Source organism: Phalacrocorax aristotelis, chromosome 5 (genome assembly GCF_949628215.1).
Source record: "Phalacrocorax aristotelis chromosome 5, bGulAri2.1, whole genome shotgun sequence".
Taxonomy (NCBI): Eukaryota; Metazoa; Chordata; class Aves; order Suliformes; family Phalacrocoracidae; genus Phalacrocorax; species Phalacrocorax aristotelis.
This window is the reverse complement of record NC_134280.1, coordinates 51,036,675-51,059,564: the sequence shown is the minus strand read 5'-3', so window position 1 is coordinate 51,059,564 and position 22,890 is coordinate 51,036,675. Positions and strand designations below refer to the sequence as shown.

At 49.6% G+C, this 22,890-nt stretch overlaps 1 protein-coding gene across 2 annotated transcripts in view; it reads left to right on the top strand.

Moving 5' to 3' along the window:
* SLC25A22 (solute carrier family 25 member 22) overlaps positions 1-22,890 on the top strand; it is a 54,339-nt gene that overhangs the window by 10,698 nt on the left and 20,751 nt on the right. Inside the window, exons 1-4 of one of the 2 annotated variants that reach the window (XM_075094463.1) lie at positions 7,197-7,292; positions 12,332-12,447; positions 18,244-18,369; positions 21,747-21,802. In XM_075094463.1, the coding sequence (XP_074950564.1) occupies positions 12,428-12,447; positions 18,244-18,369; positions 21,747-21,802 (202 nt within the window). In that variant the 5' untranslated portion in view covers positions 7,197-7,292; positions 12,332-12,427. Of the gene's footprint in view, positions 1-7,196; positions 7,293-12,331; positions 12,448-18,243; positions 18,370-21,746; positions 21,803-22,890 lie in introns of those variants that run through there. The other variant, XM_075094462.1, reaches the window with a different exon arrangement.

The following is a 22,890-nucleotide window of genomic DNA, read 5'->3' as shown; positions in this document are numbered from 1 at the left end:
GGTTTAGGGAGCTGGCTGGGACTGCCCTAACGTGGTCACGCTCACGCTGCAGCGTGAGTACAGCTACTGTGTGCTGCCTGTCCAGCCAAGCTGTCCCTGGCTGACTTCTGGGACATGGAGGAGACAGGTCTGCGTGAGGAGCACCGCATGGCAGGGTGACTTGCAGCCCCTGGTGCTGCTCCGTGGCTGGAGGCTGCAGGTGCCATGTGGTCCCTGCAGGAAAGGGGCTGCCCACAGGGTCCCAGGCTCAGGGTCCAAAAGCAGCAGCAGGGTGTCATCCTGAGTCTTGCAGTGTGCTCTGGGCCACAGCAGTAGGAAGGGACAAGCCGGCTGGCCCTTCAGAGAGGGGATCCCATGTCTGTCGTTGTACCAAGGGCTGGGTGAACGAGAAAGGCTTTTTGCATGTTAACCAGGCAGCTGGGTTGAGTGAGCTGTAGGGCGCAAGCTGCAGTGCTTCTATGCTTTTCCTCTGAAAGCCGTGTCAAGGCAAGTACTTTCCGCTCTCGCACAGCTATTATGAAAGAGCCTGGGTTTGCTGCGCCCTTCTCTCCCTTTGCCCTCAGGGCGTGCTGGGCTTGTTTGAATTAATGTAATTAGCACATGCCTTATTAGCTCACTAAGGCACAAAGAACTCATGTATATTTGTAGCCAGGTTAAGCAGCCCCTATTAATTTAATAACCGTGTCCTCAGTGCATGGCAACAGTTAATCGCTGGTGGTGACTCAGGATCAGCCAGTATGGAGGGAATCTGGGCAAGGTGTATATGTGTGCGGTTGTCTTTTATTGTGTTGTATTTTTATTAATGAGCAGAGCTGTGAAGGGAACTAGCAGCAGGCGCAGTAGATGGAAGGAAGCTTTCAGTGCAGGTTTGCTGAACAGCTAGCCCTGGATATTTCCTATGCTCTATGCTGTCTGTAGAAAAGGATCTATAGAATGCATCAGCCTGATATGAGACAGACTGGGAGGTGGAAATACACAGAAATAAACTTTAGCAACCTGTGCTTGAACCTTGCTCCAATCAGGTTATGGACTAGGTACTGATAGTAATTCTGTCTACCTTGCTTCCCCTTGGTAAATCCTTGGGCAGAGGGAGTGGCTGGTGTATTCTGGTGCTGCTCATGACTGAGGCTGCGAAAGGGCAAAGTTCTCGTGAAAGGACAAAAAAATTGTTGCAGGTGGCTTCATTTTCTGCAGTGCTATGGTCCTCAGACCCTTTCTCTGGTCTGGGTCTTGCCATGCACAGAGCATAGCTAGGTCCCTTGGGATGTTGCCAGGATGCCTGCCACCAGGTTGGGGTTGGTTTGTTTTCAGAAGATGCAGGTTATGGGGATGAATGCCATTTGTGCTCTGTCACCCCGGAATGATGCAGCCTGCAAGTCCAGGATGGTGGCGTGTGTCTCCGTTACCGTAGTCCTGCATGTAGGGTAGTAAGGTCCTGCACTGCTTTGAAAACCAGTGACTCAAGCATTTTGGCCAAGATCACAACACATGCAAAGGAGGCTTCCTGCATTTCTTCTCTTCTTCACCTTTCTGTAATAATCACAGATCATGTTCTTTGCAGTGAGCATGCGCTGGAAGGAGGAACAGGAAGATTGGTGCTGGAAAGCAGCTGATATGCTTGCCCAGTCTTGGTCAGGTTCTCTGTAAGCAGCTGTTGGAGTGAGATGCAGGTATCCTGCCTGCTCCCCCACCTCTTTTTACTTTTCTCATTTGCAGTTTCTCCCCCTTCCCAAGTAAGCTTGGGTCGTCAAGACCTGAACTGTTCCAGACATCATGAGCTTGTGCTGGAGCATTGTTGAGAAGATGAGGCTGTTACAGGCAGACAGGCAAGGAAACCCCATGAAATTGGGCAGAAGTGTGTATGTGCTTGTAATAATGTGTCCTCTCACTGCAGCTGGCTGGGGACCAAGTCCCCAGGCTCCAGCAGAGATGATGAGCTCTTCTGGCTTGCATCTGCTGAGGACCTGGCCCTCCTGGGAGGCATAGTAGGGAAAAAAAAGTCTCTGAGATCTCCATGGCGTGATGGGGATGTACACGAGTCTGTCAGCAGCAGGTTGGAGCAGATAAATTTATTTCTCCGTCCTTAGGGCCTGTTCCTGGGACAGCCCAATGCTTGAATGAAGGTACTGGAAGTGGTTAGTGGGGTGAGGAGCTGTGATGGTATATGCTGTACTGGTGGTATGGAGGTACCTGTGTGCAGCTCCCAATGGGTACATTGTAGGGAAAAGAAATAATCAAAAATGCAAAAAGTCTGCGGGAAGAAAAATGGTTGCTGGGGTACCTCAGATGCTGGCTGGAGGTGGTGATTTTTTTGCTATCCTTTTTTTTTTTTTGCTCTTTGTTTCAGGGGCAGGAACAGCACTGCTTGGCTTGGTGGGTAGGAGCAGCCTGCTGGCTTATAGCTGCAGCCGCTTGGCACACACTGAGATGGGGCATTTTCCAGGCCAGCTTTTTTAGCCAGTGAGGATTTTTATTTTCCCTCCTCTCTCTTCCCTCTGTTCATTGGCTTAGATGAGTTTGGAGAAGGAAGAAGCAGTCTTGACCTGGTGGAGTTTAACCCATCGGCTTCATTGGTTTTCACTTGCGCTGTGTTGTGGGAGGAGCAATGTGTCAGAGCTGGTTCAGCAGGCCCCTTGCTGGCTGCTGGGCTGGAAGGGATGGAGCTTAATTTATAGCTCTGGAGTAGCTGAACTTAGGGCTATTTCTGGCACGCATCTTGTTCAACATCTGCCTGAAGGAACACAGTCTAGGGGAAGCAAACTTGGATTTGTGGGTTGTTTTTCTTCTCAAAAGAAGAAGAGTTTGTATTTTCCCCCACCTTTCAAGGAGAAGAAGCCTTTTGTAGGGCTGCATGGAGCATTCTGAGAAGGATCATACTCATCTTGTGACATGAAGGTAGTGGTCATCAGTAGCAGTCAGCCCTTGACACAGCTGCTGCCAAGCTCTCCACCTTGTGGGCCATCATCAGGGTCTTGGAGGCCTTGAATTGCATCAGGTCCATCCTCCACGCCCCATGCTAGCCCCACAGCAGGAGCACCAGCTCTCAGCAGGGGGTTCACAGCAGGCACAGCACTGACCTGCACTGTCAGTCCTTCCCCTCTGCAGCCTCAGGTTTGGCTGCAGCAAGCTGGCACTGTTCCAGGAGGACACACTTCAAGGCATTGATCAGGCACAGTGCTGTGTGTGTTTGGGTGTTGCTCTCATGAGGTACTGCTGTGATATGGTCCAAAAAGATGCTTATTCCTCCCAGCAGGGCCACTGGTACCCCTTTCTTTCAGATGAGATCGGTCTGCTGAGAGCCAGGAGCCCTGGTTTTGTTGCTGGTGGGGAATGAATGGTCCCTTTCACACCCCAGGACCTCAGCTCAGTGCTCTGCCTCATTACTACCAAGTGATATAGAATCCAATTCTTGCCTTCCCTTGGGCTTCTGGTCGATTGTTTTTAATTACTGCTTTGTACATGGTGATTATTTTAAATTGAGAGGGGGGAACCTTTCTTCTACTCTGCCAGTCTCTTGGCAGAGGACCAAAGTGAGGGATTTGCACCATGTAGTTTCTCAGGGGCAAGTCCTTCTAGATCAAAGGATTGGTCTGTCTGTCACTGTCAGTTGTCTTTGGCTTTTCTTGACCACCACAGATTATTGAAGAGGAAATGCTGTATGTAAGTTCTTATTCGTTTTCCCAGCTCTGTCTCCCATCTGCCAGACTCCAACTTCTCAGTGAAGCTGTCCTCTTTCTCAGCTAATCCTGCATGTCTGTGAAGCTGTAATTTAATAAAAACTGGTATGGAGAACTGATCCAGAGGAAGATGGGTTTAAAAATAGTTAGAATCACACCAGTTCAATGCGTGACTACATGATTTCTTAAGTGGCACTTGGAAGGGGACATTACTGGCAATAAGCACCCACTTATGTCATCTAGAGATGTCTGAGCTGGAAACTTGCTTGTACACCAGCATGATCATGTGCGGGCAGTTTTACTGTCTGTCAGTTAGCTTGTGCTTCCACTGTTGACTCTTCAGCTGCAAAACAATGTAGGCCATTATAAACTTAATTTAATTTAAATAATAATTTTCTCTAGAAGTTGCCACATATATGTAGTTCATTGTGTTTGCATATAAATTAGTTGTTCTGTAGCCACTTTTTACAGATCCCTTTGAATTGGTGTAGGGACTTGCGGGTCTCTACAGACCAAAGGCTGGAGCCCATCACTACTTTCAAGCAAAATGCTGGGCCTGAATTTCTACTCCGGCTGTGCTCTGACCTTGTATCACCGCTTCACTGAAGATTTTGTGGTGAGAGACACATGGAAAGGGTTTTTGGCCCTCTGGCTCCTATGCCTCTTGGTCCATGTTTCTGTAGAAGCCATGGAGAGCCAAGACTGAGTTTGCCTTTGAGCGTGAGTAGCGGTCCATTATTTAGAGGCTCATTACTTGTGTTGTAAGTATTCAGAGGAATGAGGGGGGAGCATGGCTGTAGCATGACTGATACAGCATTTGTGCAGAGCAGGGGAGCCAGGTCCCTTGAGACTCATCCACTAGAACCCACTTGCCTTTTTGAAAACTCGGAGAGGAGGCAGATTGAGATGGGAAGAGCACCAACAGGTGCCATGGGTTTCCTTTGCTCCCCTCAGTCTTGCCAGGGGTGCTGTGAGCGCTTTTAGACCTGTTGTCTCTCTGTCCTGTTAGGGAACGCACTGCAGTTACTCCCTTATGAGAGTGTTTTAATGTGTTGCCCTCATATGGAGAAGGACTCTGCTACGTGTTCTCAGTGAGATGACTGCAAGCTCATTTGTCCTGCTGAAACCTTCCCTCTGGTTCCCCCTGCTTTGCAGCCCCGATGTCTTGGACAGCAAGATTTGTCATGTGAGCTCTGGGTGAGTCACTTCTCCTTCTAACAGCTGTCCTCGCTCATCCCGTCTTGCAGTTTATCTGCAAACCCTCCAGGAGAGGGACTGTCCTTGACTAAAGGTCTCTGCAGTCCCAGATCTGCACTGGGGCCTCTTGGTGTGCTCCAGTGCTGATGCCCAAGTCCAGCTTCAAGATGAGTGTCAGTCTTCAGGCTCTCAATCCAGGGCAGTTTCCCAACACATGCAAAGTTGAAGGGCATATCTGGTATTTGGTCCAGGTCGGCAGAGGCCTGCTCCTCAAGTCTTTCCATCTGACTCAAATGCAGATGGCTTGGCATTGAGCAATTGCCCTTTTGCAAACCTTTCTGCCTGGCTGAAGTGGGATGGGCTCTGGCAACTGAAGTGTGATGTGACCTATGAACCTATGAACTGGGCTCTGGTAACTGGAGTGTGATCTGACCTATGAACTGGATGGACTCTGTTTTCTGAGCTGTCCTGGGCTAGAGCTGAGGGGTGGGAGAGTCATCTGGGAGAGAGTTCATGTTGATGCAAGGAGAGGCCTCCATGGGACTTCCCCGTTAAGCAATATGGCAAACAGCTTCTGCACTAACCTAAGCAAGTTTCTGGTTGTATGGCCTTGACAAGCTCTCCAAGTCAGGAAGGCACTTCTCTGGCTGCTTACAGTTCCTTTTGGAGGCCTTTCACCAAGCCTTAGCTCTCACAGAGGTAACAGAAAATGATTGTTGTCTTGAGTTATTGCTTAAGGTTTCTCAGCAAAACAGGCAAAGTTGCATGACACTGTACTGGGAGTGGGGGGCCAGCCTGTCACTTCCAGCAGGATGGAGAGCCCAGAGGGGAGAGCATGGGAAAACTGGGTGTTTTTCTTCTGTTCCTACTGCCCAGAGACAGGATGATCCCCACCTCCTTAGTGCTTTTTTGTCCCCTTCCTTTCCAGTCATACCTGCTGCTGCACTCACTCTGATCCTTGCTTTGGAGTCGGCAGCTAGGTTGGCTTTTCCCAGCATGGCTGAGGCCAAGCAGACAGAGAGACTGTTGCTAGGTGTAGTAAAATCTCTGTCTGATGTCTTCGGTAACTCATTTGCTTCTCATTGAAGTGGCCCTGGTGACTGAGGCCAGCAGGCAGATCTGGAGAGGTGGGGGGAGAGAGAGAGAGAAAGAGCTGCCTCTGGCACACGGTGGGACAGTTGTCCATGAGATGGGAGGGTCGGTTGAACCAACTCAAAAGAAGCTCTCAAGTGCTGAGCCCTCTCTTTCCTCGGTGGAGGTGGCTGCATTTCCAAGGCCAGTCTGTGCTGTCTCTGTTTTGCCTTCTTGACTGCTGTTGTGTGAAGGTAAGTGAGGTCTCTGAATTTCCTGTAATCTCGAATAAATCCCCAGGGAGAGGATAGCTGCGACACTGTGTGTGCAGTATCAGAATGTAGAACATTGCTGTAGTTCCAGGGACTTGCAGGATTGTGCCATGTAACACCTCCACCGTGGCCTTGTTGCAGCTCTTCTTCTGTCGCAATGTTCTGGACAACTACGCTGGTCTGGATGGGTAAAGGATGTGGTGGGCAGGTGCCTCTGCTAAGATGTTGCACTAGTTTTGTTCATGGCTTGCTTTTTCCTAAGCTGGAAGCTTAGGAAAGCTGGAGCAGGGTGTTCCTCAGACTGCCAGTTGTGGGTGGATAGCCTGTCTGAAGGTAAACGGCAAGCCAGCAACAGAGCTGGAATGAGAGATCAGGAACGTTTGCTGCTAATCGGGAGTTTTGGTTCTCTTTTTCCCCTCTGTGGGCATCCAGGTAAATCTGTACAGCCACCACCCATGTTTGCAAAGCCAAACACCTCTATAACATGCCCTCAGCCTGAGGACTAGCTTGCCTGTTGCTTTGTGGCATGAGGGAGATGTTTTGAAGTGTTCTGTCATCACAGGGTCTCGCAGCATGAAGTTCAGGTTCCCCAGGCTGAGCCCAGTTTGCAAGGAGCGTGGAAGCCAGATATGGGGGCAAAGTTTGCCTGCTGTTTTGCAAGGTGCCAGCCTGACTGTGGTCACTGCGAATGTGCTCTGGCATTTTTGGCTGTAGATAGAAGGGCCCTGGGGGACACCCATCCCAAGTAGCCAGTGGGAATGAAGGTGGACAAGGCAGAGGTAAGTCGTGGAGGACTGAAGGAGCTGCAGGAGCTGAGGGCTCTTGCAGGGAGCTGTCAGAAAGGAGAACCAGGTGCCCTGCATACTGGGGCTCAGCATCCCTGCTGTCTTGTAAACTGAGTGGGCGCTGTCCCCATGGGGGTGCGAGCAGCCAATGGTGCAGGCAGGTGGCGTGGCACCTCCCCTCTGGGACTTTGGCCTTTTTTCACCTGAGGCAAGGAGGGGACCTGCCCTGGGCTTGGTGCTTTCAAAGCCCAGTGTCCTACGGGGACAGTCAGCCACTGACCACGAGGCAGGTGAGTCTGCGTCTGCAGCCCCAGGGCTTCTGCCTGATGGCAGAACAGTATGAAGGGGCCACGTTGTCCCACTACGCAGCCAGAGAGGTGACAGTCTGTGACGGTGAGGGAGTGACTGCCAGCATGCTTGGGAGCTGCTTTGTTTTAGTTAGGACTAATGCTCTGCCTGGTGCTGTAGGGAAGTTCGTGGCAGTCCCTGCTTTTGAGAGCCTAAGGGCAAGCAAGCAGCAGAGAAGAAACTACCACCAATTCCCTCCATCCCCTCTATGCCAAAATGCCTTGGGCAGGCGGGAGCCAAGTCAACAGCTTCCCCCAGGTGAGATTTCCTGGTGCTGACCTGCTTGTGCGCTTTGTGCCTGGCATGCATCTAGAGAGCAGCTTCTCTCAGGAAATATTTGCAGTTTAGTTTGCACTCCTTAAAACTTACTGTTGCGATAGCAGCTTTGCTTCTGTTGTTAGAAAAACGTGGCAGGGTGTGCACACCTTCGAATGGGTTTGCACTGTGAAGGAAAGCAGTATGCTGATCCCAGAGGGTTTCCCCTCTCCCAGCGGATGTTAGTTGCTGATTGCTTCTCCCTGCCCCTTCTCTGACTGCGATCGGTCTCACGGCTGTGTCCCCTTGACACAGTGGATGTTGGTACAGCTTTGCTCCCTCCTCTAACCCTCTGAGCCCTGCTTCTTGATGTTGGCTTCTCTGGCTGGGACGTTGAGTTTGTCTGCTCTCAAGACAAATGGAAATATGTGGAAGGGAGTTTTGTCTTCCCCTTCTGCTGTTTATTTTCAAGTCAAGGTTGTAGTTTGAATGTTTGCTTTCATTGACAGCTCCAGCATGTGCTGGCCACCAGTTCTGTCTCATCCCTGTCTGACTGCTCTGCACAAATGTTTGTGCTGGCACAAAAGTGGGGATAGGAACACGTCTGGGTGTAGGGAGAGGATGGGATTGCTTCCTTCAGCCAAAGCATCATCTGATGTTGGCTCAAGGTCTTCAATCAAAATGGCAGCCTGCGTGCACTGAGATAAATCGGCATATCTGACATTCTGTGCTCGAGAGGCTGTGCTCAGCTGCAGAGTGGGGCTGCTGGGAAGGGGGGAGCCTGGAAAATGGGAGGGCTGAGGGAGGGCAGAAGTGAAGAGCTGGTCTCATGTGCACATGGCATGTGATGAGACTGTGTGCTGCCCTCCATGCCCCAGGCTAGATGTGATACTCTGGTAAGCACTTTTTCTTCAGGTGATAAGGTGAGAAGTGAAGGTTAAGAGTCCAGCCCCATGCCCCAGGCTGGTTAGGAGTGCAGCAGGTCCACGGTATGCAAAGGTTGGCCATCCTGAAGAAAACCTTACCGTCTGGGTAGCATAGGTGTATGAGTGTGTGTGGCAAGGCAGGGGAGCAAATCAGGACCATTTTGCCAGTGGCCAAGGCTGTGAGGACCAGATACATCCAAAGCTGGCGAGGTCTGCATTATAGTACCCCCAGTCTGTTGCTCTCTGGAGTTGGGTTTTGGGAGCTGGGAAAAGGGAGAGGCTGGGTTGAGGAGGCTCCTGGGCTATCTACATGCTGCAGTGTGGGCTTTGGGCCATTTGCACTGCATCTCCACCTAGCATGGAGGTAATTCCATGTGCTGCAGTGCACGTGTTGCTCTGAAACTAATTTGCTTGATCATTTCAATAAAAGTAGAGGGGATGTCCTGGTGTGTGAGTAATGGGGCATTAATCCATGCCTAGCTGTGCAAACAGCACTCTAGGAAGGAATTAACGCCATGTAATTCATTGCCCATGCAGCTTTTGCTTTCTTAATTACGGAATGTACGATTTAGGTCCTCCCTTCTGTGAGAGCTGCTCAGCCTCTTCAGCTTTCACGTAGGTCTCTGGCAGATCTCGCTTCCCCTGCCCACCCACTACTGGTTTCTTCCCTGCCGCTTGTGCCATGCAAGTTCCCAGTTCCAGCAGCACCTGGCCGTGAATTTTAACTGTACGGAGACTTTGTGAGGCATCAGTACCTTTTTGGTGCTGCTAGCTTGCCTGCTGCCCCAGTGCAGGTGCTGATGGGAGATTTCCTGGGCAGATACAAGCTGTGCTCCCATAGGAAGCCCTGGAGCTACACACCTGCTTGGTTGCAGAAGCTTTGCTTGCCTGCTTTTGTTTGCACTTTTTGGCTCCTGAAAGCACCACATTTCTGGTGAAATATACTTAGGTCTCTGTTTAATCTCTTTCCTTTCTAGATTAAACGCATGATGTTGTTCTGGAATTATTTTTTAAATATCCTATAAAATTGGCACCATTCTCTTCCCAGTGTGTGTTTTTCCTCCTCTCAGACTGCAGGACTGTAGCAGCTATTTTCCTGCCTTGGGAGGGACTGGGATCTGGCTGTCCCCAGGAGCTCCCTGGCCAGGGTGCCAGAGGCTTCATCATTGACCATCTTTTAAGGGAATCGGGGAGTTCTGTAGATAGTTTGCCATGGCTTTGAGTTTGTTTTGCAAATGGTTGTTTGCTAGAGCTCTGTTTAAACAAACAGAGCTCAAATATGCTTTCCACTTCAGTGCGTTAAAATCCCATAATGCATTAAAATCCCCTGACCACGGACATTCAGGCCTCTGCTGTGCCAGGTGCTGTATAAACAGTTACCAAGTGCTGGTGTCTGCTGTAAAAAGATCACATCGCTTGCTTCCCCTCGTTTGTCTGCGAGTTGAGTAGCTTTTGTTAGGGAAGATGATACTAGTCCTGTCATTTGCTGGCTGTACAGCCTGTTGCCTGGATGGGCCTTTGTGCACTAAGGAAGCCTGTAACTTTGCCTGGTTTTAAACCCAGGAAGATAGATTTTACCCCTTCATGCTGTGCAGCTGCAGCAGGAGCATCCGTTCCTTAGTGGAAAGCAGCAGCAGTTTTCCAGCTGGGTCAGACAGCTAGGGAGGGCTCAGCAGTTACCGGGCAGGTGGAGAGCTGAAGCCAAAAGCAGTGTCCAGGCTGTGTAGGAAAAAAGGGAGGAGAGAGCTAAACCCAGCTATCCCAAGTTCCTCTTGGTGTGGTACCATCTTCTACTCCCATCACTCTACTTGTGTCAGCAGGTAAGAAACAGCCCTGCGGTACGTTTGTGTGTCCATCTTGGTCTCTCTCACTCTTTGGGCTACTGGTCAGTGTGAATATTAGCAACCTCGTTGTCTTCTCTTGGGTTGCCCTTTGTGATGGGTGCCTGGACTCCTGGATGCCTCTCCACAGGGATGGGTGCAGCAGGGGCAACAAGGAGGCAGTTTCCCAGAGCTTGGAGCAGGGGGTCAGGACCACTCGGTGCATGTACTCTGTCAGAGCCGCTGCCTCAATAAACACAAATATCCTGTTGAGGGTATAGACTATATAAAGTGAATTTTCATGGTTCAGGGCTTATTTATGCCAGCATTACAGGCTTTCAGCAACTGGTCTCCCTATATTTTTATATTTTGGTCTTATTCTGGTTAAATTGAGAGAGAATGAGATTAACCTGAAACAAATTACTCTTGTGGACATGCATATGAAAGCACACTCAGCAAAAGGTGTAAGTGATTTTCACTCAGAAAGTGCAGACTTAGCTGATCTGGAGATTTTTAGTGTCTGCTTCAACGGATTAGTTCATATTAGGTAAATTGTCTGAAGGGGGGTCACCAGAGGCATGGGTGGTGTAATAGTGTAGTGGGTGAGGTTCGTGTACAGTGTTTTAGAGAGGAACCCCTTTCCTTAGTGAGCTCCATGTACTGGTCTCTCATTTGGCTGGATGTGGGTCTGCAGAAAAGGCAGGTTTAGTCTCATGTCATCCAAGCATGGGACTGTGCAGATGCTTTCATACTGCCCTATCCTTGGCTCTTGGTGTAACTGGTTGGGGAGCAGGCCAGTGCTGAACTGTGCGTAACCTCACCCCCTCTCCTTCCTGTACCTGTTGGCACCATCACCAGCTCTTTACACTATCAGGGACCTTTTATTCTCGGAAATGCCTCTGCCCCTCAGGTTCTATCTCCAGAGCAGAAGTGTGTGCCACCTTTTTGGATGTGAGATTCTGTGTGGCTTAGGAAAACTGCAATTAAGGGGCAGACTTCATTCCAGAGACAAAGGGCAAAGATATCTCCTCCACTTCTGGCTTGCCACCCATGTGGCAGCTGGAAGAGGGGAGGGAGGAGAGTGGCTGGGTGCTGCTGAGATGCCTGATGGAAGCAAGGGGCATCTGATTTCCAGGTTGGAGGTGAGGAGAAGACAAGGACATCTCCAGAAAGCTGAAGGCTGTGGCTGCTTCTGAAATTTTCTCCAGTGTCTGGATTTCTTTGTGTGGTGACTTCTACTGGCTCTCATTAAATAGCAGCAATTAGGAGTCCTAGAGAGAACTGTTTCCTGCAGACTTGGAGCTTCAGTGCTGTGCCAGTAGGCACTGAGCTGAAAGGGGGGGTCCAAAGGGCAGTCACATCAATAGCTTGGGGAGGGAGAGGCACTACTTAAAAGACAATGTTGGCACAAGATTGTGTGTTGTACAAGATGTGCCATGTACGATAGTGCGTGTGTGCATGTTGGCACAGCTGAGCGTGGTCTGGGAAATAGAGGAGCAGGTTTTTGAAGACTGTCCTTTAGAAACAGCACGTTTGTGTGGAGGGAAATGCTGAACGGGTCTTGTGATGGTGCATGATTGTCTTGTGGGGACTGGGTGGACCTGCAGAGGATTGGAGGTCCACGTGGTGTGGTGTGAAATGCTCCCTGGAGTTCGAGAGCTGTGATGGGTACTGCTGTCCTGGATGCTGGGCAGAGCTCATGCACTGCCTGGCTGCTGCCCTTCCTTACATGCTGCTGGAGCCTGATGGCTCTGGCAGCTCCTCCCTCCATATGTGGTTGTATATTCATATACACACAGACACAGACATTTATAAGCTCCCTCTGGAGCTTAGTCTCCTCTCTGAAGAGACCAGGTGCACCCTTAAGCCATTTGTTCCTCAGCTGGCCTCACCCTGCAGCTTGCCCAGTAGGACCTGAGCTTCGGGAAGATTGTAAGTGTCTCAACTTTGTCTCCTTGGTGTCTTTCTCTTCTTTCCCAGGAAGAAACTGAAGTGAGAAAGAAGTGACTGAAGAAGAAATTAAGGAACGATTTGAAGGAACAGATTCATTTATTAACACGATCAAGTTTGAATTAAATGGCTGATAAACAGATCAGGTAACTTTTTAAAAAAATTTTTGAGTTGTTGGTTGTGTGCTTTAGATTTGTCTTTTAAAGTCTTTCAAACTTAATCCCTTTTGTAATATAGGAGGTTGATGAAAATCACCTGGTTATCTCTTCTGGCCTTAAACAGTTCTGATTCCTTCTCTGCTCCTTTCTTATCTGCTTTTTTTCAACCTTCTCTTATATTCTGTCCTTGCCATGTTGTCACATCTCTGCTTTCTTCAGTTCTTTTTTCTTACTGCCTTTTTCTTTCTGCCCTCTGCTTTTTACCCTGCAAGAGTCTGTTCCCTTTTGCTTCCGCTTTCAAAGGTCAGCTTGACCTGCTGACTTCAGCTTGCTGACATCAAGGGAGCAAAGCCAGCTCCTTGACCAGCTGGGGACGCAGTGCCTGTAACTACAAAGTCCATGTAGATGCAGCCTTGTGCCCTTCTAAAGCCAGTCAATGCTTGAGTGACTGCAGGAACATAAAGTACCAAAATTAATTAGTGACACTTAAGTGCACAGCAAGAACTTAAGAGTGTTGGTCCTGGCATATGCAAAGGCTAGATTTGAGTCCTCCCCGGAAATTAATAGGGATATGTTTTCTGCAAAGATACAGATGTACCCTTAGCTTCCTAAGAGCTGTGCCAGACGGATCTGTGCAGTGCTGCATGTGGGTTTGACTTTCTGCTACTTGTGAATTTGCCCCAGATGAATGACACGACATGCTGTGGGATTCCTGTGGCGTTTTTTGTGGTCCTCTTCTAATATCTACTTTTCCAGGTTACAAGCTCAGGACAGGAGGGGTCAGAGAGCCTCTCTGACAGAGAGCCAGGACTTAGCAATGCCTGAACGCTACAGGCAAGAGGCTTGCCCCTTCTTAGCATTTGCCATGATTAAGATATCTTCCTGTGTGCCTGCCTTCTGCAAATGAAAATAGTCCTGAGCTGTGCTGATAACAAGACAGTATTGTGGAGTGTTTATATGCTTAAATTTGGCTGTCATCAGTTAGCCAATTTGGAGAGCACTTGGCACTCTTCTCTTAAACCCACGAAGGGCATGCTGAGATTCACCTCCGTGGAGCCTGACAGGTGTATGTCCCTGATAGCCTCAGCGGAGCAAAAGGACCAGATGTCTGTGGCCATTTGAAGATTGGTATTTTGAAGGAAGGAGAGGCTCATCCTCCAAGATCTCCCGCAGCCCCTCTGATATATTCTTGGCAGCGTGAACAGGAGCTTGCTGTCTACAGGGAGTGTTAAAAGGGCTGAGGAGGAGCACTGGGAGAACTGTCATGCCTTTCTATCCCTTCTCATGTTAAACTGAGCAAATGGCTTTATTTGTATGCTAGCCTGTGTTGTCCCTGTTTCACTTAGCCTGGCACACTTAAGTAGTGAGAGACAGTAGTTGTGCAGAAGCTAAATAGGACAGAGAGACCAGGCACAGTGGATTCTCATCTGTGAGGGAGCAGAGAGCACTGAAGTGAAAAGTGGGATGACTTAGTCACTGTGGAAAAGCTTTTGATTCAGGATGCAGTGCTCTCTGTCTCAGGTTCTTCTCTGTGCCCCAAATCCCTCACCTCTCCTGCTTAGGTCACCTCTCCCATCTATGTGACCACAAGTCTGCAGCTGTCACAGGCAGCCAAGCCAAGGAGATTTGTTTAATGTTGGAGCATTTACTGAACCCCTCTTCCCTTGCAGCCTGTATCTGTCATCCCTTAGCAAAAATGAGATTGATACCAAAAGACTAAAATCCACAACAGCAGTTTGCTACAAGGTGAGATCAAGGGTGTTGCATTTCTGCAGGAGTGCATGTGGAACTTGATCTCAGCGTCTTGCCAGATACTGCCACATAGTCCATCTGCACTAGTCTTCCTCTGCAGTTCATGTGGGGGAACCTGGATGGTTGGAATCAGGTGCTATTAGGGGTGCTGAGCAAGGGTTTCTCACTCACAGACAGAGTGAAAGGCTCTCTGCAGCTGACTTTGCCCAAATTTTTGGCTTGCCCAGGCACATCAGATAATTTCCTTTTATTGCTGGGGTCTGTGCTGAAATTGGGGAATCTCTTGCACTTACAGTGCCAGCAAGCAAGATGTTTGCCCTGTGTCTGTGTCTCACTCCCAACTGATATAAACCCTGTGATGATTTCACTGTTGGAACAGGTTGAGAGAGGCAAGTATCTGCCTGCCCTGGGTGTTTCAGGGACACTTAAAGAAGCAATGACAATGCTGAGGCTGGAAAGCGGCACTGGTTGTGCCTCGCAGCCTGTGACCTGCCAGCAGTGACTTTGAAGCCAAATTTAGGGAGGCTGATGTGATCCTGTCTTGAAACACCCTCCTTCCCAGTGGTGCCTCCATCTTGACATGCTTTTGTCTGGTCTCTAACCTCCTATTTTAGTATGACTATGGGTTAAATAAAGAGAGGTCCATGATGTGAAGCTTACTGTTTGAAAATTTCCCATGTCAGTGAAATTTTCCCAAGTTCAGCATAGGATTGTGCAGGTAAACTTCTCAGACTGTGGTGCAAAGATCCCTCAGGCAACAGAGTCTTGAGCTGGTGAGATCTTGCAGTCTGGCCCAGCGCTGAGCTCATGCACTGATTTGGGCCTCCCTGCCTTCCTAATGTGCTGTGCTTGATTTAATCTCTGTCAGCACCATCTTGTTTGGGGATGTGGGCTGAGCTCAGGTCTGTCTGCCTGTCCTTGGCACCTCTTCTTTCAGCTGTGCCAGCCCTGGGGCTGCATGTGTGTGTTGTTGAGGAGGAAAGAGGTCTGGCTGCAGGAGTGTGGAGGCTGGAAGGAGTTTCCTGGAGTGTCAACGTCATGCTTATGACCCCCCTTTTGCCTGCTTCCTCCAGGGAGACCTCAAGTTGAAACCCTGAGTCTCCATATCCTGCCTTTCCCTTGAGCGTGGAGCTGAGAGGCAGCTCTTTCAGCATGGCCGTTTATTGATTCTCTGTGCAATTGCCCTTTGATGCAGAGCACTCTGCAATGATGCTTTGGGGGAACGTGTGCAGAGCCTCACCCCACCATACCATGGCCAGCCTCACTGCTGCTGCTTCCAGTGGGTAATGCAGTCTGTGCATCTATCCAGAGCATTGTGTCACAGTCATAAAAGGCAGTGTACCTGTTCCCCCTGTGGGAGAGCTCAGCCTTGCTGGCTCACCCAGCTGCAATCTAGAACTGCTGTCAGCTGTCACAGAATCATTAAGGTTGGAAAAGACCTCTAGGAACATCAAGTCCAACTGTCAACTGAACACTACCATGTTTCCTAAACCTTGCCCTGAAGTGCCACATCTACACATTTTTTGAACACCTGCAGGGATGGTGACTCCACTACCTTTCTGGGCAGCCTTTTCCAGTGCCTGACTGCTCCTTCAGTGAAGAAATTTTTCCTAATACCCAGTCTAAAACTCCCCTGACACAGCTTGAGGCCATTTCCTCTCATCCTATCACTAGTAACTTGGGGAGAAGAGACCAACACCCACCTCGCTACAACCTCCTTTCAGGTAGCTGTAGAGAGCGATAAGGTCTCCCCTCAGCCTCCTCTTCTCCAGGCTAAACAACCCCAGTTCCCTCAGCTGCTCCTCATAAGACTTAGTCTCCAGACCCTTCACCAGCATCACTGCCCTTCTCTGGACATGCTCCAGCAACTCAGTGTCCCTCTTGTAATGAGGGGCCCAAAACTGCACATAATATTCGAAGTGTGGCCTCACCAGTGCCAAGTACAGGGGCACAATCACCTCCCTGCTCCTGCTGGCCACAGTATTCCTGATCCAAGCCAGGATGCTGTTGGCCTTCTTGGCCACCTGGGCACACTGCTGGCTCATGTTCAGCCGGTTGTCAACCAACACCCCGAGGTCCTTCTCTGCCAGGCAGCTCTCCAGCTACTCTTCCCCAAGCCTGTAGTGTTGCATGGGGTTGTTGTGACCCAAGTACAGGACTTGGCCTTGTTGAATCTCATACAATTGGCCTCGGCCCGTTGATCCAGCCTGTCCAGGTTCCTCTGCAGAGCCTTCCTACCCTCCAGCAGATCAACACTCCTGGCAACTTGGTGTTGTCTGCAAACTTACTGAGGGTGTGCTTGATCCCCTCATCCAGATCGTTGATAAAGATCTTTAACAAGACTGGCCCCAACACTGAGCCCTGGGGAACCCTGCTCGTCACTAGCCGCCAACTGGATTTAGCTCCAATCACCACAACTCTGGGCTCGGGCATCCAGCCAGTTTTTTACCCAGCAAAGAGTACACCTGCGCAAGCCATGAGCTGCCAGCTTGTCTAGGATAATGCTGTGGAAGACAGTATCAAAGACTTTACTGAAGTCCAGGTGTACAACATCCACAGCCTTTCCCTCATCCACTAGGCAGGTCACCCTGTCATAGGAGGAGATCACATTGGTCAGGCAGGACCTGCCTTTCATGAACCCATACTGGCTGGGCCTGATTCCCTGGCTGTCCTGCACTTGCCTAGTGAGCTCACTCAAGATGTGTCATCATCTTCCCTGGTACCGAGGTCAGGCTGACAGGCCTGTAGTTCTCCAGATCCTCCTTCCAGCCCTTCTTGTAGATGGGCGTCACATCAGCAAGCCTCTGGTCACCTGGGACCTCCCCTGTTAACCCGGACTGCTGATAAATGATGGAGAGTGGCTTGGCAAGCTCCTCCACCAAGGAAGAGTACTCAGTACTCCTCAGTACTCTTGGGTGGATCCCATCTGGCCCCATAGACATGTGAGTGTCCAGGTGGCTCAGCAGGTTGAAAACTGCTTCCTCCTGGATTATGGGGGGTTTATTCCACTCCCTGTCCCTGCCTTCCAGCTCAGGGAGCTGAATACCCTGGTGATAACTGCTGTGACGGTTAAAGACTGTCAGTTTAATATCTGACACATCCTGTGTTCAGAGAGCCACATCCTGTGCTTTATTAGAGCAAGGTAACTCAAACAGGCTTCTTTTGTTTATGTGTGTAGTGGTTTATCAGGCATTTAAGTGCTGTATATTCTTCATAATTGAATTTGCTGGGAATCCATGTTTAGCTGATCTGGCTTTCACTCAGCACCTCTTGCAAGAATTCCCTGTGGGAACACAAAGGCGAGTGGAAAAAAGTCCCACATTTTGGATTTACATGCAGCCAGCCAGGTTTTGATTTCCTGAAGATGTATGAGCTCACATCTCTGCATCTGTGGCTGTGCAGGCTGCCAGTCCAGTGGTTTCACCAGGCTATTGGTTTGTGTGTGTTCCCCTCACCCCAGGCGGTGAATCTGGAAACAATTTCCTGGAGCTGCAGCCGTCTGGTCCTTGGCTGCCAGCTGGGCACTTCTGCTGGGGTTGTTCCCACATGACGGTAGCGGCTGATGTGTCACAAATCTCTTGTTAGATGCGTATCCGATTGCAGTGCTGAAAAGCATTTGCCAGTAAACCTGCTGTCTTGGATGCCATCAGGCCCTAACTGAAGTCCATCCATGTGGTAGATGGTCCAGCACGCCATCTTTTCTCCTCTAGGGACAACAGAAACCCTTGGGTCCTGGGGAACAGGGTTTTTCCTTGCTCTTAGTGATGTGTAGCTTAGCTGTTTGGCTCCACTCCACTCATCAGTGGTTTCTCCTGATGCTGTGTTGCTTTCCCCTCCTTGCCTGTATGTACAGCAAGAGCCAAGCTTTGCCTTGAGGCAGAGCTCTCTTTGTGCTGGGGACAGGGGTAGCCTTGTCACACAGCGATGTGTTAATTCTGGTCATGCAAAAGAGCTCCATTCTTTGCTCTTTCCCTCCCCTGATGTTACCCTAGTGCTAAGACATCTGTTTCTCTACATCTCGTCCCCTTACAGTTTACCTGCCAAGCTGATCAATGGAGGGATAGCTGGGCTGATTGGGGTCACCTGCGTATTTCCCATTGACCTGGCAAAAACTCGCCTGCAGAACCAGCAGAATGGCCAACGGATGTACACCAGCATGTGAGTACCGCCTGCGTGGGCAGCATCCCCTGGGGCTTTTGGCTGGGAGTCCTTCCACTTTGTTAGTTCTTTCAGGTGAGTTCAGCATTTCTAGGAACTGGGCTGTCTGCAGGAAAGCCAGCGGACAATCTTGAACCAAGCTGTGGTAGAGCAGATAAAGCAAATAAAGCAGCTGTTCAGGCTGCTGAGCCTAGCAAGCAAGATCTCTGCAGAGGGCACCTCTGTTTGCATCCCTTGCCTGGGAGCAGTGTGTTCGCTGCTGTCAGGGCTTGTGACCAAAACACAAGGAGCCCTATTCGCTTCTCTGCTGGGCCACAATCAGGTGCATGAGGAAACTTCTGCCTCTCTTCTGTTTCCGTGGTTCTCATATTGGAGGTTACTATCCCTTTGTTTGCTGTCAGTTTTAAAAAGAGGAAGCATTCCCACTCTAGAGCGCTGCCTGCAGACCTTTTGAAGGATCACAGGTTGACACATGCTGTGGTTACCCTGGCAGTCTTATGCCCCCAAAAAATCAAGTGCTGCAGGCTGTAGAAAAAGAAGGCGTGAATATATCCAGCCCCCCAAATTCACCTGGAATTTGTGTGGGATGCTTAGGGCTGTGTATGTCCTGTGGGAATGTACAAGATGCTTTATCCTAGGAGCCAGAGACAGGCCTTAGTTTTCCAAAAGTACTGGTGTCATTGAGGGGGGAGAAGGGACTGGGACTGATGATGTGTGTCCTGTCCTCCTGCCGCTTTGTTCAGAAGTCGTGTTACCTGCTCCCTGCTCCTCCACACCAGTATTTTCCTCTTTCCTGCCCAGGAGAGTTTGAGGCAGAGTGGGATTAGGAAGGAAATGCTCTGTATGTTGATGATTTTAGTCTACAGGCCTCCTTGCTTTAGCTGATGACATACAATTATGCACGAGCTTATACTGTAGGCTCTGGTATGCCATGGCAGACTGGTGCTTCCCTTGACAGCTACAGTGCTCTCTGCTCCCTGCGTTGTTTGTGGGCCCAGGCATGCTGGCCAGGACATGGCCTCCCGTCTTGCCTTGCCTCTCATTTTTGTTGTGTCTTGCTTCTGCTACTGTTGTGGACTGCTTCTCCTCCCTGAGGATCGCTTCTCCCCCTGACCTGACAGGCAACAACAACGGGAGTTTGGGCAGGATGGAGGATTTGTAGGCTACCCTTGGGAGTGTGTGCCAGGATGCCTCATCTCTGGAGGCTTTTAACCTCCAGCAGTTGAGTACAGATCTGCTTCTTAGCCAGGAGTTGTGGGACGAGGCACCATCAAGGAATACACAGGATTTACACTGTGGATTTGAGCTGGTTTCTAAGAGTCTGTGACAAAGCCTGGATGTGAGTGGGTAATGCTGGAGGTGTTCGCAGGTGTGAAACCTGTGGAGGTGGAGGTGTGAAAGGGCCTTTTTGGGGCTGAGGGGCCACCAGGGACAAGGAAGTAATGGGGATAACACATCCTCTAGATAATGTCTCAGGACATCCTGTGTCCTGCCTAAGCAAGCAATGGAAAGGCACCAAGAGGATGCTGTTACCATGCATGGAGCATGACTTCAGAGACACCCTTACAGGGTCTCCCCTGCATTGCTCCCCAGTTACAGGGGCTTATTTTTTCAGGAAATACTGTATACCCATCAATACCAGATCTCAAAGGTGTCTGCTGAACACCCATGAAGGCTGCAAGTTTATTTAAAATTTTAGCTGTCTTGCTTTAGGACAGCATGTCTTGCTTCTGCTCAGCTCCAGAGACCTTTGGTATCAGGGAAGCCTTTCCCGTGAAAGAGCGAAAGATACTTTGGAGCAGCCCTGAGGGCTGGAGAGAGCTGAGCTTTTGGGCTGCACTGTCCCAGGTATGTTATGTATAATTTTAGTTGGCTGTTGGCTCCCTTTTTCCAGGGAGAGAAGGGAACTGGGCAGGGCCTTGGCTCATTCTCACTCTGGCAGCTCAAGGGGCTGGGAGTGATGTGCAAGCTTTATGGTGAGGCAGCGGGGCTGTGTGAGCATGGTGGGGAGCAGCTCTGACCACTCCCCTCTCTGCCACGGCTTGTTCAAAGCAGCACTGCTGGCTTGGGGAAAATGCCTTGCCTCCACATGATGGGGGAATAGGAGAAAGGTGCCCCAAGATTTCTGGGGCTTGCAATGTGTTAGGGGGGCTGCTCCCAAGAATAAGATGGGTTCGTGCAAGCTGCAGGAGCTGGGGTGGGGTGTGTGAAAGATGGTGTCCCAAAGGATGCAGGGAGTCTTAGCAGAGAGGGAAAACTCATTGCCGTCACTGGCAGCAATGCAGGATGGGCTCTTCACAAACAACACGGGGTACCCTAGAACAGTCTTGACCCAAGTAGGCCATAAAGCCCTCAAGGGGACTCTGTATTTCCTTCTTTCCCACCTCAGCACTACTACAGAGCCTGGGTTCTTGGGTTGCCAAATCTCTTAGAAATGTATTCTTGTTTTCGTCAGCTACTCTTCCCTTATTATTACTTAAAAGAGCCGTTTGTTCCTTAATTATGTACGCATGCATGCATGTGCACCTCTCACTTCCTGTATGGCCTGAGCAAGTACCTGTCCTTCCCAAAGACCCCAAAGCAACCTTCAGCCAGCACCTGAAATTCTCGCAGCTCTGGTCCAGAGAGGGAAACTCTGCCTTGGAAACTGCGCTGCCTTCCTGACTGCACCTCTGGATTTGTTAGGTGTGTGTCTGTGCCTTTGAAAGGCTTTGAGGCATTCCAGCACTCTGCAGAGTTTTCCCATTTGCAGTAAACATAGTTGAAACAAAGGTGACATTTCTCCCCTTGAAGCAGACCTTGGCAGCACCCTGTCGCGCTCTCCCCAGGGCAAGAGCGTGAGTGCTCGCTGCCTGCTGTGGGATCCGATGTGTTAAAAGTAAGTGCTTTAATCTCTGTGGGAGGTCACAGATGACTGAGTGTTCAGGTCGTCTAGTGTTTGTGTGCCTTGTGTCAAATTTCATGGAGTAAGTCAAGCAAGTCAGCATCAGGAGTTTTGGCCCCCCTTATTTCCCTTCCAGAACTGGGTTTAAAAACATGTGCATGGGGATTTGCTTGTTAGAGCATCTCATGTATGTTTGCCACAGGGGACCCTGGATAAACAGCCCTTGCAGTGACATTTTTCCCTTTTGTGTTTCTAGAAAGCAGACAGCACGTGCAGGGTGAGCTGGGGGTTTCAAAGCCTCTGTGAATTAGGGGCTGAAATCAGACTCAGGCCTGAACAATGGTGCATTCAGCACTGATGCGGTTCCCTTCTCAGCTCAGGGTTTTGCTGACAGATTGTAAATGAAAACCACTCCAAGAGATTTGTTTTGTTTTTCTCTGCTCTCACCCACCTTTTAGCTCCTGGGGCTTATCTCTCTCTGTTTTGTTTGTAGGTCTGACTGCCTCATTAAAACAATTCGGTCGGAAGGCTACTTTGGCATGTACAGAGGTAAGTAAAGCTGAGTCAGGCATGGCTCAGCTTTTGCATTGGAAGTACTGGTGTGTAAGTGGGAGGAAAGGCCCATATTCTCTGGCTTATAAAACAATAACCTGGCAATACGCTAAGATGTTGAAAGGTGCAGCTGTTCCTGAAAATAAACTCTTCCATGCCAGGTGTCTGCTCAGCTCACTGCCATTGAGGGCTTGAGTCCTCCCCATGGCTGTTTTGATGTTAAACCTTACCATTTACTTAAGTTCATCTTTACTAGCAGATTAAGTGAAGCTGCTGAACTTTGTTTCAGGACTGTATGTGTGTGTTTCCCAGCTTTGGCGTGGTAACTTTTGTCAGAGGGGCAGTAGCAAACCTCTCGAAGTGTCTTACTTTTTATCAAAGCCTACCACCAACAAGCCTGCTGTCCCATCTAGTTAGTAGCTTGTCTCCAAAACTAGCTGTCTCTCAAGCATGCCCAAGTGCTTTGTTCAAATACTAAGACAAGCTGCAATTAAAAAAAAAACAACCCACAAACAAACAGAAAATAACCTGTCCCCAGAGAAAACCTCCTTTGGGGTGGTAAGAAAATCAGAGGTTGGCTCATGGTGGTGCTTCAGCTGTTTGGTTGTTGTGTACCAACCTGCTAGAAATCTCCCGGCTCCATGGCTTAGGCTGTCTGTTGCAGCAGTGAGTTCCTTATTTCACATTATACCTTTTCTAGTTTAAACACAAAGTCCTTGAAAGTTTTTAAAGATTTTTGAGGAGAGAGGAACAGCAGGCCATACTCATAGCAGAGGAAAATATGGAATACCTTCTTGGCTTTCAGCACTTCAGCTGACACTGAACTCTGGTTCATTTTATATACTGGTATTCAATTGCCTGAATATGCAGTTTTTATCTCTGAGGCGTTCAGATAGCATTCTTTGTGGCATTCATTCACTGATATAGCCTGATTAAAATACTGCTTTGATTAGTGAGTCCTTGCTCTTTGTTTTTTCAAGTGGGAGTCCGGAGATGCTGGCGCCTTGCTGTTGGCAGCAGTAGCGTCTCTTGCCACTTCTTCCATAGCATCTAAGGAAACACAGGCGATGCAGCCGGCCATCCTG